General features: G+C 47.3%; 1 protein-coding gene across 3 annotated transcripts in view; it reads left to right on the top strand.

Annotated features, from left to right (window-relative positions):
- The window catches only part of STK24 (serine/threonine kinase 24), a gene marked incomplete at both ends in the record, with an annotated part of 98,181 nt that overhangs the window by 51,828 nt on the left and 28,791 nt on the right, over positions 1 to 17,562 (top strand). For all 3 annotated transcript variants that reach the window (XM_080688780.1, XM_080688779.1, XM_080688778.1), the window contains one exon: positions 1,687 to 1,917. In XM_080688780.1, the coding sequence (XP_080544906.1) occupies positions 1,687 to 1,917 (231 nt within the window). The remainder of the gene's footprint in view (positions 1 to 1,686; positions 1,918 to 17,562) is intronic.

Below are 17,562 nucleotides of genomic sequence, written 5' to 3'. Positions count from 1 at the left end.
CCAGGGCGGAGGCTGGGTCCCTGTGTCCTGGCCGCCGGTCAGCAGTGGGCTACACTGGCCTCCCCGGCCAGTCCTGGGCGCACAGCTCCCCCCAACCCGTGTTCTTTGTTTTGTGGTAGCCCAGGGACACGTTTTGCCTCATGCACACCCTGTCTTCTGCACAGCCCGCCTTTGTTTGCTTTTCCTAAAGTGGTCAGTGGGTTTGGGCACTCTTATGTTCTGTGTGCAGTCTTCAAGGGGGCCCTGTTCCGCCTCCTGTGGGAAGGAGGTAGCCCGCGCCTGTTGGCTCCTGCGCTATTGCTCAGCACCGTTTCCTTGGGGGACACAGCGCAGCGAGCCTCCCAAATTGGAAACACCGCCTGGCTTCTTACAGCTTTCTTGGAAAGGAAGCGTCTGCCCGGGACTCAGAGCGCTTCAACGTGGGCAGCAGGTGAGGCGGTGCCTGGCAGGCCCCGGAACTTAGCTCAGTGCCACCGGTGGCTGGGAATGGCTGTGACCTGCACCCCTGCTCCTGGCCCTCCTGGCTCTCGCTTGCCCCTCGCCCTCTTCCTTTACCTCCTGGCCAGTTCTTCTCCTCTCCCCTCTTGTCCCTTTCCTATGGTGTTTCAGTGCCTTTGAGGGACTAGACCCGTGAGGGTGGCCTGGCGCCCTCTTCCTCCTCTGTAGCATCTGTGTCTGCGGGGCTGGCAGTGCCCGTGGGGGTCCAGGCTGGTGCTTGTCCCAGGTCTGTGGGCATGTGGGGCTGTGTAGTCACTCATTCTGAGATGCGCAGAGACTCTGACTGCTTGCAAAATGCCAGTACCATCCCTAGTTTTGTGACAAATAGCCCCCAGCATTTCAGATGCCCTCGGGATGAGCGTGGCTGCGGCTGTGTCTGTGCAGTGGCCGGGGTGGGCGCCTGCGCCTGTGTGGGTACTCTGTGCAGTCACCACCACTCAGGCTGCTGATTAGATGCTTTTAGAAGCCATTTCAAGGGCACAGTGTTTATGTGACAAAAGAGAGACTGCTCGCTGTTTTCTGGGGTCTGCTTCCATTATTACTGGTAGGTGAAGATGCTTCTGACTGCCTCTGTAGGATTTCACATGAGTCCTTTATAGGAAGGGCATGCCTCTTCCCTGTTATAGAATACACTCATATTTTATACTTATATAATGCACTTAACATATATTTTAGTAATAGTCATTGGATTTGGAGGATAGAGTGGGGAGAAATGGGAGTTTTGCTTAGTTGGATAAGAGTGAGTCCTGATTTGCAGTGGTGGGACTGAACCCCCACCCCCGTGGGGAGCTCTCATGCATGTGAGGAAACCACTCCCATCATTGAGTGCCCAAGCCCAAGAGTGGTTTTTTTTTTTTGTAAAATCATGTATCTATTTTAACAGGTTCAAATAAGCCCTTAGCTTTTTATTTACTTTCATTACAAAACCTGGAGCCTTTCCAGTTTTCTACTTTGAGTAAATTGTTGTTGTCTACGGGTGCTGATTTTATTAATGTAATATACACATGGAGGTGAGGTCCAGCAATCTTAGGTCCTGACCGTCAAGAACTGATGGTCACTATCAGCCTGATCCTCAACAGAAAACAAATCCGTCCCTCTAAGACCGTCTGTGGTGTTAGGAGTAAGATGAAGAAACAGCCATGGCGCTCTGAAGTACTGATCTTTTCTTCTTTCCCTGCTCTCCTACAGAACCTAAAAGCAGACCCAGAGGAGCTTTTTACAAAACTAGAGAAAATTGGAAAGGGCTCTTTTGGAGAAGTGTTTAAAGGCATCGACAATCGGACTCAGAAAGTAGTTGCCATAAAAATCATTGATCTGGAAGAAGCTGAAGATGAGATAGAGGACATTCAGCAAGAAATCACTGTGCTGAGTCAGTGCGACAGTCCATACGTAACCAAATATTATGGATCCTACTTGAAGGTAAGGCTTAAAAATAACACCGTTTTCCATTATGCAGCGCTTGGTGGAGCGGCCAGCAGCGGATGTGAAGGGTTCTGATAGCACAGCAGGTTTTCAGAGGAAGGAGAGACGTTTTGACCTTTGTAATCAAACGAACCTGGCTTTGGTAGTGTTCTCATCTGAAATGTCACCTATAGAAATATATTTTTGGTAGAGATATTTGATGTCCACATTTTCTTTCAAACAAGAAAGAGTATTTCTGGATGGGACTTTGGGCATCAGAACAGTTTCTTATTAAGTTATAACAATAACTATTAATCACCTAATTTAGGATGATTTATGAGTACTAATGACAACTGATTTCAGTCATCAACTGCAGCTTTCTTAAATGCTATTTTTAAAAACTGCTGCTGAGAATTGATAATGTTGATTGGACTGATGCTAGGTGAGTAATTCTTAAATAAAGTGGGAGTTATAATAGCAGAACACTACAAATTGCCCTTGGCCTTTATCCAGTTGTTTACGTGGGAAGAAATAGTATTAAAATGGTTTTCTGGTTCTGTGTGGAGCTGCGTGACCGTGTTAGATGTTGCAGTCCTGTCTTACATCAAGAAGGTTACATCCATGTGTTGGAGGTTCCTACACATGAGTTCATTTCCCTGAGCTTACAAATATAGTATCTTTTAAACTGAAATTTTGGAAATCCTAAGACCTGGAGACAAAAATATGAAATAATTCTTTGGTAAACCAAAACATTGTAGGTAGAAAGGTACTACTGTTTCCTGGGAAAGGCATTTTAAACCTGGATAATTAAGAATAGGTTTTCTCCTCTTCTGAGTTTGTCTGCTAAATAAACCTGCTATAATGTGGAAAGGATTAGTGCAGGTTTTGATTTTATGAAAATGTGATAATAAGCTATAAAGCAAAGCTGTAGTTTTGAGAACCATAGAGTTACCAGAATGAATAGTTAAAGGAAATAAAAACTGAGTGGTACTGCTATCATAGGATTCGGTCCCGTCCCACTGTGTTGGGGGCAGTGTGCTGTAGGTCACCTGTAGCATTTGAAACGCAAAGAGTGAGTTTTGAAGTCTGACGTCACTGGACTCACCTTGCCACCATTTACTTTGGTGTGTGGCTTGGAGTGAATTTTTCTTTTTCAACTTTCTGACTTGTAAAATGAAAAATGCTTCTTGTCGCAGGGCTGGGGATGTGGCTCCATGGTAGAGCACTGGCCTACCTTGTGAGAGGCCCTGGGTTCTGTCCCCAGCACCATGAACAACCCAGAACATAAACCAGAAGCGAAACAATTCATTGTGGCAAAGATTAAACGAGAATTAAGCATGTGGAAGTACCTGCATTTGGCAGATTCGTAATGACTCTTAATTTCTTTCCTTAAAGTTCCTTTCTTAAATTTCCTTGCAATAAAGGTAATTTGCAGTGAAAGTAGCCAGTGAGGTCAAACTGAGAAAATCAGGATCAAAAGAAGCAGAGAAGGGTCCAGTGGCCGGCATGGGCTGCTGGCTCGGCCAGCGAGGGTCCGGGTGGGGAGTGGGGAGCACTGTTGGTTTTATCCTCGTGATCCAGAGGGAGAACATAGGCGATTTCCCTAGAGGAAAGCCAAGGTCACCTTGGAGCTGCGTTTCCATCAAGAGCACAGAGCTGCAGCAGCTCATATGGTCTCTGCTGGACTGCTAGCTCCCCCTCTAAAGCTCTACGCCGTGGTGGTAGCGCAATTCCCAATTGGCTTACATGTGGCTTGCTGGGGCTATGCGGAAGAACCTCTCACAAGTTTCGGTGATTTTTATCAGCTGGTAAATAACTGTTGGCTATAGTTAGATCTAAAATGCCCCCTAAAGAGCTCATTTATTGATATTTGGAGTTATGTAATGGTAGGGCATGGCTGGGGAGGTGGATCCTGGGGCTTATATGTGGCTCCTCCGGCCAGTGCTCTCTCCTGCTTCCGGTCTTCATGGTGTGAGGAGCGCAGCCCATGTGCTCTTCCTCTCCCCTTCTCCTCCTGCCGCCATCCCCTGTGATCCACGGTCTCCAGCCTCATGAGGACTGAACTTAAACTATAGGGAAATAAATCTTTCCTCTAGGTTCTGTGGTCAAATCTTCAGATTATATCTGTAAGAATGCTGACTGAAATACCGTGGGAATTAAGGATCGATAGTTCAAAGTGTTGACTTCAGCCTCATAGCAGAATTTTACTGTGTGCGGGAGCAGATGGCTTACTGTGGCCAAGTCGATGCTACCCTGACTGTACCTTTCAAGAGCTCCCATCCAGCCTGTCTGGTTCTTCACTCAGTCACTAATTCTAGAATGTTAGGTTCCGAACCAACCTAACTTTGATCTAAGTTTTCTCTGTGTATTTTATTTAGTTCACATAATGCCAACTGCTGTAATAAACTCCCTAAATTTATGATAGAAATTTACCTCTTACTCACATGCTGCCCTGATCTGTGGGCTCTTCAGAAACCCATGTGGCTGTGCTCAGCTGTCTCAAGTAGGTAGAGGTTCACCTGTGGGAAGGGGCTTCATGTTTGGGGCCTTGGCACAGAGCGCACTTTTGGCCACATTGCCCCAGATAGAATGTAGCTCCTGATCACACCTGGCTTAGGAGGCTGGAAACGTCATCCCATGGGGTGGTGAATGGGAGAGGAGGTGGCTGTGGTACACACTTGCAGTCGTTTCCAAAGCTGCTAACTTTAAAGGAAATGGAATAAGTCAAGAGATGATTACTCCACTAAATGCCTACAGGTTGGATAAAAAGTTGTGATAATTTTATCTCAAGGGGACGAAAAATTGTGATAATTTTTTCTTAAGTTTTATGTATTATGCCAGGCAAATTTTCCTTCAGAAAACATTGCTGCCACAAAATACCAAGAATAACATCATTACCATTGTGAAAAGTTCCCCTTGATTTCTTAAGTCACCTCAAAGACATTTTTGTCTTATTTTGCTAAAAACAGTATGAACTGTTCTTGGTAAAGCAATAATAACTGTTACAGGCAGGCAGGGCCCAGAACTGTAATCCTCTCTGCTGGTTCTTGTATATTGTAGTTCTCACAGTCCCTTGGCCCGGAAGAGGACTTCAGATGAGCCAGAGACTGCTCTTCCGGCATCATAGAGGCTTGGGTTTAATGTAGTCCTGACTATCAAATAAGGTACAGGTTAAGAGGACTTGTTAGACCAAAGCTGGAATATTGTTCTGGTTGTGGTTTTCCTTGCCCTTGGAAAGCATTCTCTATAGTGTTCACTTTAAGTTCTCAGTTCTTTATGAGGTGGTTGAGAGAAGGTGTTAGGATTCTACCTCTTACAGGGCTTTTCCCGAGCAAGATTGGACAAAGAGGAGATTACCTAAACTGGTGTCTTCATTTTGCTGGGTTACCAAAGATTTCACAGTTATGTTTATTCATCTGGGCTAGCAACAGAGGTAGAAAAAAAGTTGTTATCAAGGTCCAGGAAGGTGGTGCTAAATTTGATATGTTGTGGCTATGATCAAATCTCAGAATTGCTTTGTGGCGTTTCCCCCCAAAGATAAAAACAAAAACAAGGAGAGTGGGAAGAAGGCCACAACGTTGAACATTCCTGTTTCTGTTTATGACTGTGAGGCGTGGGAGAGTCTTAAAATAAAGATGGTCACATACATTAAACTTTATTCCTTGTAATTTTGTAAGAGTTTAATTTTGGGAAAATCAAGTCTCTAGAATATTTACCGCAAGTGTCCTCCCACCCCTACACTGCTGAGTTTCTTTTACAAAAATATACAACCCCCCGAGGACAAGGTGAAATCGGCTGTCTGAAGGGAAGCACGCAGCCAGGGAGGGGGGGTTGTAGTTTTGTTTTAAGCGAGGATGTGAAGACATCAGATGCTAACAGCTGCATGGTGGGGGAAGTATAGGATCCAGCACCCTCCTGTGTGTAGCGTTGACTTCAGCAGTGCCCTCTCCTGGTGTCTTGATTTGGGGGTCACCAGCCTGCCAGCACCTCCACAATAGAGTCAGTGATGGTCACCGCCAGATGTCAGTCTTAGATCCTAGCATTTGCTCGGGGGAAAAGTTGCAGATGAGCACACTGATCTTACGGGGTTACTATGGAGTTTGGGTGCATGTGAAGTGTCTGGCATATGGTAGGTGTTTAGTAAAGTGAACTGAGCAAATAACTTAAAATTCATGAATCCGAAAAAAATAGTTAATTTGCTATTTATTTTTATTTTTTATTTTTTGCCAGGCATGGTGGCACACGCTTATAATCCCAGTACTTGGGAGGCTGGGACAGGAGGATCTCGGTTGGTGGGCAGCCTCAGCCACTTAATGAGGCCCTCTGCAACTTAGTGAGACCCTGTTTCAAAATAAAGAGAAAAAAAAGTAGGGCTGGGGGTGTAACTCAGAAGTAAAATGCCCCTGGCTACCACAAAAAGGGGTTTTATTGTGTTCTTTTATAATGTTATTTAGGTCTCAAACATGAAGCCCATTTAAAGCACATCAGGCTGTGGGCCCAATAGGAACAGGAGTGTTGAATGTGCTTTTCAGGTCTCCTCACCACAGTTGTGTCCCATGGTCATTATATCCTGCAGAGTAGTGGTCTTACAGTGGGCCAAGGTCCTTGGGTTACGAGCACGTTTTCATCGATTTTTAAAATTGCAAGGGGAGTTTTATCCATCCAATTCACCAGAAAACCAACATAGGAAAGTCCCTGAACGAGTCTTAGAAAGTACAAGTTATTCTGGTAGTGCTGATAGTGTGGGTACATTATAGATACACAATCTCCGTTTAGAGTAAATTTTTCAAAGCTGTATTCTTTGGACTTCTGATTTGTCATCATCCCCTTTGTTCCCCAAAAGGAAATAATAGTTCTTGGTGAATTTAAAAGCCAATCACTTTATCTGTAGGGAAAGAAGTAAAAAGTTGTTGGTATAAATCAATGGGCAGTGTCTCTGAATGAGATGCTGCAAGGTTAGCGTCTGCCCTTGGGCTCGGCTCACTCTCTTCCCCATCACACTTATTAATAGGTGCCCCTTGACTTCAGACATAGCTTAGTTTCCAGCAGTAGAATACTGTCAGCCTACTGTGCTTTCTCTCCAGGAGCCTCCTCCTCCAACAGAACAAAACAAAACTTACTGTTCCTTGCCTTGCCCATATTCTGTACACTTTTATGAATGTTTTTATTATTTATTTATTCATTTATACTGGGGATTGAACTCAGGGGCATTCTACCTCTGAGCTATACTCCCAGCCCTATTTAATTAATTTATTTATTTATTTATTGATGGTATTGAAGATGGAACCCAGGGGCCTCCTTCTTCCAGGCTACACTCCCAGACCTATTTTATATTTTATTTGGAAACAGGGTCTCTTAAGCCAGCTGAGGCTGGCTTTGAACCTGTTCTATTCTCCTGTCTCAGCCTCCCAAGCACGAGGATTACAAGCATGTGCCACCATGCCCGGCTTATTTTATTATTTTTTATTTATTTATTTTTTTGGTGGTACTGGGGTTTCTGGAAACCTGGGCTACACTCCTAGACCTATTTTATATTTTTATTTGGAAACAGGGTCTCTTAAACCAGCGAGGCTGGCTTTGAACCTGCGCTATCCTCCTGTCTCCACCTCCCAAGTGCGGGGATTACAAGTATGTGCCACCATGCCCAGCTTATTTTATTATTTTTTTAAACAGCATCTTGCTACGTTGATGAGAGTCTCACTACTTGCTGTGGCTGTCCTTAAACCTTTGATCCTCCTGTCTCTGCCTCTCAAGTACTGGGATTACAAGCGTGTAATACCATGCGAGGCTTACACTCTTTTTTATATCTTCGAAGAATGACCAGTCTAGCCACATAACGGATATATCCCATTAGGACACGTCTGAATTTTGTCTTCAGTCACACCATTCTCCTGGCTATTTCTTGGAAAACCTTGCTCTTGTACTGACCTTTGGTTTCAGGCATATTTAGGAATACTGTCTTCTGAGAACATCTCAGTTCAGATCACGTTCCTGTTAGGTACGGACTCTCCTAGGCCTCAGAAACTTACCACAGCACTTGGTTTCTTTTTCATTTATGTCTTCCTTCCAAAGACAGAGGGCTAGCAATATTTTCATCAGGGTGGAAAAATAAGATACCATTGTAATATTTTAGTACATACTAGAGATGATTTGTAGCTTATTTGAACTGGAGTTAACATGAAATTTAAAGGGCCAGGAAGAAAGTCTTGGCTCTCCCATGTGGAAACATCCTTGTACACTCTGGTCTGTGTGTAGAGAGGGCGACTGTGAACCACCTGAATCTAGTTAGCTCTCCGTCCCAGCTGCTCCCCACCTGTGTGCGACTTCCCTTCCACAGACTTGCGGGTCTGTGTCTGCTCACGGTTCTGGTTCTCGGTGTGGGAGGAGGTAAGGATTCTCCTATGTCTTGTTTCCAGCAAGGAATTACCTGACCCAAATGTCAGCGGTGCCTCCGTGGGGAGTGCTCTGTCCCGGGGAATGCATAGCGCTCTCTTGTCTCAGGAAATAGGTATATGTACTGGCATTTCTACAGCAGATTTTGGGGGCTCTTGGAGTGTCCAAGGGTTTTTTTGGGTAGAGAGTCTCAGAGGCCATGGCTGTGGCCGTGTGATTCCCATGGCAGACCGCCTGTGGCCTTGCATGCCGAAACTCACCTTAGTGTGTCCGCTGCTGGGGCCACACCGCCCGACCCTGTGCAGCCCCAGGCAGCATTTGGTGACAGTGGTGTCTGAAAGAGGCTTTAGTTCTCATGGGACACTGCAAAGGCTGGCGCAGTGGAGTGGAGGACTCGCCCACGGTACAGGTTGCTTACGGAAATACGGCCTGACCTCTGTGCCTGGGCGTTCCTCATGAACAGCTCTGCGTGGTGAAGCGCGCTGTGGCCTGGTGTGTGCCCCAGGGAGGGGTGACTGCTCACGACGGGCGCCCCACTGGGAAGGCTCCTGTCGCAGAACTTGCCTTCCCTGGGCCGCGGCTGGTTGGCTGGAGTGGTGCTGATGTTGGGTGTGTTCTAGCAAGTGGATGGTGACTAAGGCCAGACAAGCACCGTCTGGTTTTTAGTTTTAGGTAGTGTTGGTGAAGGAGGAAGCAGACAAGGGGCTGCTCTGCGTTCCTTGTTTAACTTGGTGGGTATGTTTCAGGGTTTTGGTTGTGTTTAAGGCACTTCGTGAGCAGGGTGCTGCTGTCAGGCCGAGGCCGAGCTCCTTCCTGCTCCTCCTGTCCCTCGGCGCTCTGGACCAGCTTCTCAGCCACTCGGCAGTGCGCTGCTAGATGAAGTGGTGGGCATTTTCTGGTGTCACTTTCCTCCTTTCTGTGTTTAGACCTTAGAGGAGGAAAGTTGAGGTTTGTGGGTTTCTCACCTCATGGCACTGACATTATCGATCTATATGGACCTGTCTAATATTTGTGTTAATATTTGTGTCCTTAGTAGGAAAAGCATTGCCATGCATACTGTATGGGATTTATTTTTCCCTGCTGCATCATTATTTTTAAAATTTTTTTACAAAGGTGAAATTCACCTTTTTGGGTATACAGTTCTCTTTGTGCTTTAGCATCTGTATAGATTCTTCTAAGCACGTCTAGACTGGGATTTAGACATTTCCAGCATCCCAAAGAATTCCTGCGTCGTCCCATCCCCAACCCTGGCGGCCACTGATCTCTCCTCCCGTCGGCTTTCTCCTAGTCTCATGAGGGGAACCCCGCGTTGTGTCCTCCTGCGAGTGGTTTCTTGGGGATCTGCAGCGGCGTGGGAAGCCCTCCGCGCTGCGTGTTGCTGAGTGGCATACCACTGTATGGGTGTGTTGTGCGCACCTTCAGTGGACATTTGGGTTGTTTCCAGAATTTGATGATCAGGAATGATGTTGGTATAAATACTCACGTACAGTTTCTGTATGGACTTAAGGTTTTTGTTTCTTTTTTGGGTAATAAATACCTATAAGCAGGATTACCAAGTTGTGTGGTTAGAGTCATGTGGTCATGGGGATCGAACCCAGCAGTGTTCTTCCTCTGAGCTACACCAGCCCTAGTTCATGTTGTATTTTGAAACAAGGCCTTGCTAAGTTGTGAGGGCCTTGCTGTGTTGCTGGCTGAGGCATGGTGAGCCTGCGATCCTCTCATCTCAGCCTCCCAAATGCTGTGAGCAGGAGCTTGTGCCAGCATCCCTGGCTTCCCCTTGTGTTTCGACATGCATCTCCTTTGCAGCTAACGATGTTGATCTTGGTGCTTGTCCTTTTTTTTTTTTTTTTTTTTTTTTTTGCTAAAATTGATGTAGATACAACAGTTCTTCCCATTTTTTAGGTGTAATGCAGGGTTCTGTTTTGCTTTTTGTGCTCCTTTTATTATTAAGTTTGAGCATCTATTTCTGTGGTGTTAGTCACTAAGGGCACTGTTGACTTTTTTGTTCATATTTTCTGTGAAGTTTTCTGTTGAGCTTCTTATCTCCTAGCATTTGAGATGTAGATTTAAACTATTAAATCTTGGCTTTAGATACTACAAGTATCTTCTCTATCAGACTTTGCAGTGTCCTTTGTTGGAGAAAATCTTTAATTTTACTATGGTTAATCCAGCAGGTTTTCACTTTAGGGTTTCTGCTTTGAGGACCCTGTTTAAGAAATGCAGCCATTTTCCTTAGGTTAGAAGTCTATGTAAAATTGTTTTCTTCTATTAGCTTTATACTTCTGCCTTTCACACTTCTAGTATTTGAAGTGGCAAGACACTCGAGGAGGGAAGAATTCTGGTGGCCTGGACTGCTGTGGAAGCCACAGGTTCTTTACATTTTTGAATGTACAGTAACACTGAACATTTGCCATGCATTGGTTTTAAGTTCCCGTTGAGTCCTTTCTTTTTGTTGGATAATATAACCTGACCTTGACTTGGAGCAGAGAGCAGAGGTTTAGGAAGAGGTCTGTAAGTTTGCTTTGGGGAAATACTGTAAAGGAGCTAGAGACAAGGACTGGTTAGGAAGGGGGCGGACTCTGCCTTTTACCCATCACTTTCTGTTCTTTGGTTCTCTGGACCCACCCTCCAGCTGTCTGTAAGTTCCACCTCAGGAGATCTCTTCACTACTGGGAAGGAAGCCAGTGGTGCGGTCACCCAGACGTGACCTGTTTCCTAATCTGTGTGCCTTGGTTCAGCCTCTGATGGGGTTCTTCGGCTGGCTGTAGTCCTTGTAGAACCAAAGGCCAGAAGAGCTGGGCAGGACCTTGGAGGCTCCTGGCTCTTGCCTGCGTCCTCCAGCTAGGAGCACCGGGGGTGGAGAGGTTGTCCTGTCTCCCTGTCGCAGGGGCGGGGGTTGCGTCGGGTGCGGGGCCAGAGGGGCCTTGCTCTTGGTCTGCAGGTGCTTCACTGCACCTGGCTGTTGTCTTATCGAGTATTTCTCCCCCATTGTGCTTATAGGGTCCCTTCCCCTCCCTGTGGCTTATACCCTCTTTGAAGGAACTATGTCAGGCATTTATTTTTTTATTTTTTATTTATTTATTTTTTGGTGGTACTGGGGGTGGAACCCAGAAGCTTTCTACCTCCCGGCTATACCCCCAGACCTATTTATAGTTTATTGGGAAACAGGGTCTCACTAAGTTGCTGAGAGCCTCACTAAGTAGCTGAGGCTGGCTTCGAACCTGCGCAATCCTCCTGTCTCAGCCTCCCAAGCGTGGGGATTACAAGCGTGCGCCACCACGCCCGGCTATGTCTGGCATTTAGAAAGGAGGAAATGGGAGGTGTTGGTGAGTGGAGGGACACTGGCTTCTCAGGCACGTTGGTGGGCCCTGTTCTTGGCCATTCACTCACCCATTTGCCATCTGTCCTTTGCCAACACTGTACGGGGGAATCTGGCTTCTGCTCATTTGCTGGCACCCATTGTCATGTGTGCCCATGTGATCCTGCCAGAGCTTGAGCCAGTTAGGACCTGCAGGCTGCTGGCCCGGGGTCGCCCTTTCACACTTGCCTGCCATCCGAGGCTCTTAGATAACGTCTCATCTTAGTGTCGAATATTTAATTACGGCCACCTTATTTACTGGGCAGTTGAGCCAGACAACACTTGCTTGTTGTCTGTGGCTTGATCAGTGGAAGGTGCTGCTCCTCCATACTCTGTGGTAGAGGAATGAGTGTGCCTGTGTGCCAGTAGCTAGGCCCCACTTAGCTACAGACCTTGAAGCCTTGGCAGTGTCCATAGGTCTCCCGTGGACATGTGGCTGGAGGTTGGGCTCCCTCCATGATCACTCACCTGGGTGCATGCCCGGGCTTCGCAGCATCACGCCTGGTTCTGTGGTCCCACCCCCTCCTTGTAGGCACGGCTTTGCCCTCACTGGCGGTGGTTCTAGTTCTTATGGTTAGAAAATAACCAGGCAGTGTGATTCCATCCCTTCTCCTTACAGCCCTCCAGTTACTTCCTTGGGAGCCTGCCTTCCGCACAGCTGTGCCCCGCCCGAGGGCTTGTGCTGACTCCTCCCCACCCTAGGTCCCAGGCAGATCCATACCTGTTTGGCTCTGGAAGATTGACAAATGGGGACAGAGTTAGTTCCTGGGCATCTCAGGCAGGGTAACTGGTTTATTAGGTTTTTGCCTTTGAAAACCTACCAGATTTAAATGTTTTGTTGATGTGTTTGAGAGTTTTGATGATTCTTTAGAGAAGTAAATTAATGTACAGATGGCTTTTCCCCCTCTTCCTTGATAGGATAACTCAAATGTATTTGAACTCAACTTTTAAAACAAAAGTAGATCCACACTGGCCCTCTTCCCCTTGCATTGCCTCCGCGGCAGGATCAGTACCTTCAGGCGTTTATCCCAGGGATGGGATACTATTTTTTTTTTTTTAAAGCAAATTGTGGGATGTGTAATAGATCATGCAGAAATAGTCTTGCTAGCTCTGCAGCTAGTTGGGGAGCTTTGATGTCTTGGCGTTGAGTGGCTCTCGAGTGATCTAAATAATCTGCTACGGAGACCCAGTGTTGTGCTGTTGATTAGGTGCTCACCTGGATTTGCTAGATTTGAATCGTTTTTCATGGACTTAGTATCACATCTGATGGCATGCTTCAGTTGGGCCTAGTGACTTCTCCTTGCTATTTTAAATGAAGTCAGTGGAGATAGGTACAAGGCAAGGTCGCTGATAGACCAGGGGTGGCAGAAGGAAATCACCTGCAGTTTGTGTTCACATGCCAGCTTTCCTCTTGCGTCCAGCCAAGGCCGGTGTGCGATGGTACATGGAATTGGGAGTTGTCATTATTATTCTTTTGTGGTGCTGGAGATTGAACCCAAGGCCTTGGCATGTCAGGCAAGTGCTTTTCCCGCACTCCACACCCCGCCCTGCAGTCGTCGATGGCGTGTTTTTGGCGAGTGCGAGAGGTGGAGTCGGTCCACGTGGAATGCTTGCTTGTGAGCGCTGGTTCTTGAGGTGGCCGGGCCTTGTGCTGTTGGGTGAGCAGGAAGCGCAGTGCGTGCTCTCCTCCGAGGCGTGGCCCGAAGGTCTCTCCTTGAGTCTCCTGTGCCCTAGAGGATCTGTGTTTCTGCACACTCATCTTTTGGAAAGTTGAGGCTGATAGGCTTGTCCCTAGACGGAGACTTGTACGTGCATGTGCAAATGCACAGTGTTTTCTTTGATTGCAGGGACCTTGGGGCCAGCTTGCAGTAGACCGTGCCTTCAGAAGACCTTTGGTTCCCGTCAGTGTCTCCCTCTGCTCAAAGGGAGCAGCCCGGTGGACACTGGGCCCGTGGCCTGCTGCCGCCCGGCTCCCCTGGAGAGAAGCTGCTGTCCACGGCGCACAGACCTGCCTTGTGCTTTTACTCCCGCCTCCTGCACGTGACCAGGGAACCCGAAGCTGTTCCTCCGTCCTGTTTCCAGCCAGGGCGAGGGCTCAGCACTCCACCTGGGAGCCCTTTCTCCTGGGCTTAGACACAGGGAAGAAAGCTCTGGAGGCCTTTCCCGGTGGCTTCCTGTCTGTCTGTCTGTCACTGCGCACTGGCTTCCTTCCGGCCACGCTGAGCCGTAGTCATCGTTTGAGCCTCTGTGCTCAGCTTGGTGGAGAAACTGTGTGGGGCTGCGGGTGGCTTCCCTGGGGGTGCCCCTTGCCTGGGTCTGGCCAGCGTGCGCACCTTTGAGAAGCTGAGCTCTGAACTTTCTAGAAAGTGCTGCTCCAAATCTTGACACAGGGAAGGGAAGGCGTGGTGGACCCCACATCCTCATCCCCTGAAGAAGCTGTGGGCTGAAAATGGGTTGCAGCCCTGGGCTGGCTGGGCGACTGTTGACGGGGATCCTGCTTCCTTCTGTGCTAAGGGAGTGGGTGGGTCACAGGAAGTATTTCCTAGTGAGTTTTTGGTATTCTAGGGTTTCTCTTTTGTCTTTTTTTTGCCATTAATTATGAGGTTAGGTTGCAGGGTCAAAAGAAGAATTTTGACTTGTGTCCATGGGAAGATGTGCTGGGAATGAACTTTAGCATTTGCTGATTTTGTGCCAAGTTTTTGGAAGTTGGAGTGTGGCTGCTGAGAAAAAGATTTTAACCCAAGTGTGACGTTTCTGTCCTTCCTAGCACACTTCACACGCCCCTCTGGACAGTAGCCAGGAGAGTGGGTGTGTTTGGGCTGGGGGGTGAAGAGGCCCGGGCCGAGCTTTTGGCCGCTTGCCTTGGTCAGCAGGAGACGGGGAGTGAGGGGCAGGCACTTGGTACACGGTGTGAGCAGGGCAGAAATCCTTTCTTTTTGGTCTTGTATTCTACCCCTTGGAGGTCATCCCAGCGCCTATGTTAGGGTTATCCTTTTTAAGCCCAGGATCCCACTTCACAAAGCTCTTGTAGGCTCCGTGGTGTACAGTGTGCTAGGAAGATCATTCCTAGTTCTCAACTCACCACTACTGCGCTGCTTTTTTTTGGTGTGTGTGTGGTACTGGGGATGGAACCCAGGGGCATTCTACCTCCGAACTACACCCCCAGCCCTATTTTTTTTATTTTTTATTTTGAGGGAAAAAAATGGTCTCACTGAGTTACAAAGAGCCCCACTAAGTAGCTGAGGCTGGCCGCGAACCATGACCCTTCTGTCTCAGCCTCCTGAATGCTGGATTACAGGTGTGCGCCGCCACGCCCGGCTCTGTGCTGCTTTCCGAGAGGTGCATCAAGCCCTCAGCAGTCCCTGCTCAGAGCTGCAGCAGCTTGAATGGAAGCTAGCAAGCAGTCCAGACAGCTCTCAGCTGATAGCGGGAGGTCATGGACTCGGGTTAGTGAGTGAGCGTAATTTCTAGCTTACTTGTTGGTTTACTACTGTAACAAACCTGACTTTTTCTGGTTTTAAGGGATTTCTGCCTTTGTTTTGTTTTTTGGAATTTAGAACGGGGCCACTGCTGTTGCTGTCAGACAAGAAGGGCACATCCTCGGGCTTTCTCTGCTGCCACCTCTGAGCAAATACTGTTGGGTCCTGTAACCCACTCTGGGGTGGGCCACACGTATGCAGGCTCCTGGCCTTCCTTAGCTTGTTTTTGTTTGTTTGTTTGTTTATTTTTGCAGTACTGGGGTTGGAACCCGGGGGCATTCTACCTCCAAGCTACGCTCCAGCCCAATTTTTTATTCTTTATTTTGAAACAGGGTCTCACCACGTTGCAAAGGGCCTCACTAAGTAGCTGAGGCTGCCAGCAAACCTTGATCCTACGGTCTCAGCCTGCCAAATGTTGGGATTACACGTGTGTGCCACCATGCCCGGCTCTAGCTTGTTTTTAGAAAGTCCCATCTTGGTGAGTTGGGAGCTCTTGGGAACCCTTTTGTCTGGCAGTTGAGGCCGATTGTATTTGGCTGGAGCCTCTAGCGCACAGCTGACCAGTGCTCATTCGTATTTGAAAATGAAGATGGCTGAACTGGGCTGTGACCACCCGCGTCTCTAGACTGCCCGATTTACCATGCATCTGTATACCTTAGAAGTCCTTTTTAAGGATGTGGTGGAAGCTAAAACGTTGATCTTAGGGAGGTGGAGAATGGAATAATGGTTTCAAGAGTCTAAGAACAGATTGAGAAGATGATTAGTTTGTGTAGGGATTAATGGACAGGAGGAACAACCGCTGATGTTCTGTAGCACAGTAGGAAGCTATGTTTGACAACAATTAATTATTTCCAATAGCTAATGGAGAAGAATTTGAATGTTCCCAACTGGAAGAAATGATGGGTGTCCCAGGTGATAGGCTGTTTACCCAGATCTGAGGACTATACGGTGTTTACATGTATTGAAATGTACATACCCCATATATATGCACAACTGCTGTGTGTCAATTAAAAATAATTACTCAGGTGGGCATGGTGGTACATGCTGGTAATCCCAAAACTTGGGAGGCTGAGACAAGAGGACTGTAAGTTCGAAGCCAGCCTCAGCAACTTAGTGAGGTTCTCAGCAACTTAGTGAGACCCTGTTTCCAAATAAAAAAATAAAATAGATCTAGGGGTGTGGCCTGGAGGTAGGAGGTCTTGGGGTTCCATCCTCAGTACCACAAAAACGAAACAAACAGCAACAACCACAACAACAAAAACAACCTTTGTAAGGGTGAAGACTTCAAGGACTGCAGGCCCTCATTTGATGTTGCTTTCAAGGGAACATCAATGAAGGTGCTCATGAAATCACTGATGGTTTCTTAGAACAGAAAATCCAGAAATAAAATTATCAGAATTTTATTTCCAGCTGCTGCTCAAGGGCTACTGTCCTGACAGCTTGTGTGGACACGGGCAGGTAATGCCTGCGGCCTCCGGCAGCCTGTCTGGAGGCGGAGCTGATAAGACATGTTCTCATTTGTGTCTGGCCTGGCACCACCTGTTTGGTTCAAGGTCCAGCCTGTCTCACCCTACAGGCTCTTATTCTACTCTTCACTTGCAGAGAAGACTTCCCAGGACTTAGGGCCCGTGCCCCCAGCCTTGTCAGCACCTTTACACACATTTTTCTACTTGAAAACAGGATCCTGTTCTTTGTAACCAGGACCTCACTTTAGCAGTAGACACCAACTAGTGCTTCAGTGATCAGGGGATGGAGGCTTGTGCTTGATTCTCACACCCCTGGTCCTGTGGCTGCAGGAGGCGTGGCTGACCCTTAGGGCACACCAGCTGCTGAGATGGTCGTCAGCGGTGCTGGAACTGAGCATCTGAGTCTCAAGGGCATCCTAACCCTTCACTACTTTGTGTAGTGACGTTAGTAGCAACCAACCAATGTCATCCTATTCCTTAGTTCTCCAAAAACCTTCAGAAGTATCATATGCTAAGTTAATTAGCTCCTTACTTCCTAGGCATGGTTAAGACTAATCAACATGGATAGGTCACACATTTTTACAAAACAATTCACACTGGGAACTGTCTTTACAACCAGAAATAGCATCATTAGCACTTTAAAATCTGATCAGATCAAAGATAAACTTCCAGAAACTTGAAAAACAATTCGGAAAACTCTCCTTGATGTTTTGCTCCTTTAGAGCTTCTCATCTGGGTGTCAGTCTGTACAGGGCAGGGGCTGGGTGCTTACTGAGGTGTGTTGATGGTCCAGTCGGGGTGCATAGCTAGCCGCCCTTGGCCATTCTCGTTGGTGTAAATGAGGGAGAGAGGTCATTTTAGGAGACACCATCATTCCTCAGTACACAGCTGCCATCTCTCTGGCTGCCATGCCTGATGTGTGCAATGCAGTGCTGGTTTCTCTACCCATCTGGGCATGTCTACTCCA

This window comes from Muscardinus avellanarius (assembly GCF_963383645.1).
Source record: "Muscardinus avellanarius genome assembly, chromosome: 2".
Taxonomy (NCBI): Eukaryota; Metazoa; Chordata; class Mammalia; order Rodentia; family Gliridae; genus Muscardinus; species Muscardinus avellanarius.
The sequence above is the reverse complement of the archived record's forward strand: the minus strand, read 5'-3'. Positions and strand labels throughout refer to the sequence as shown.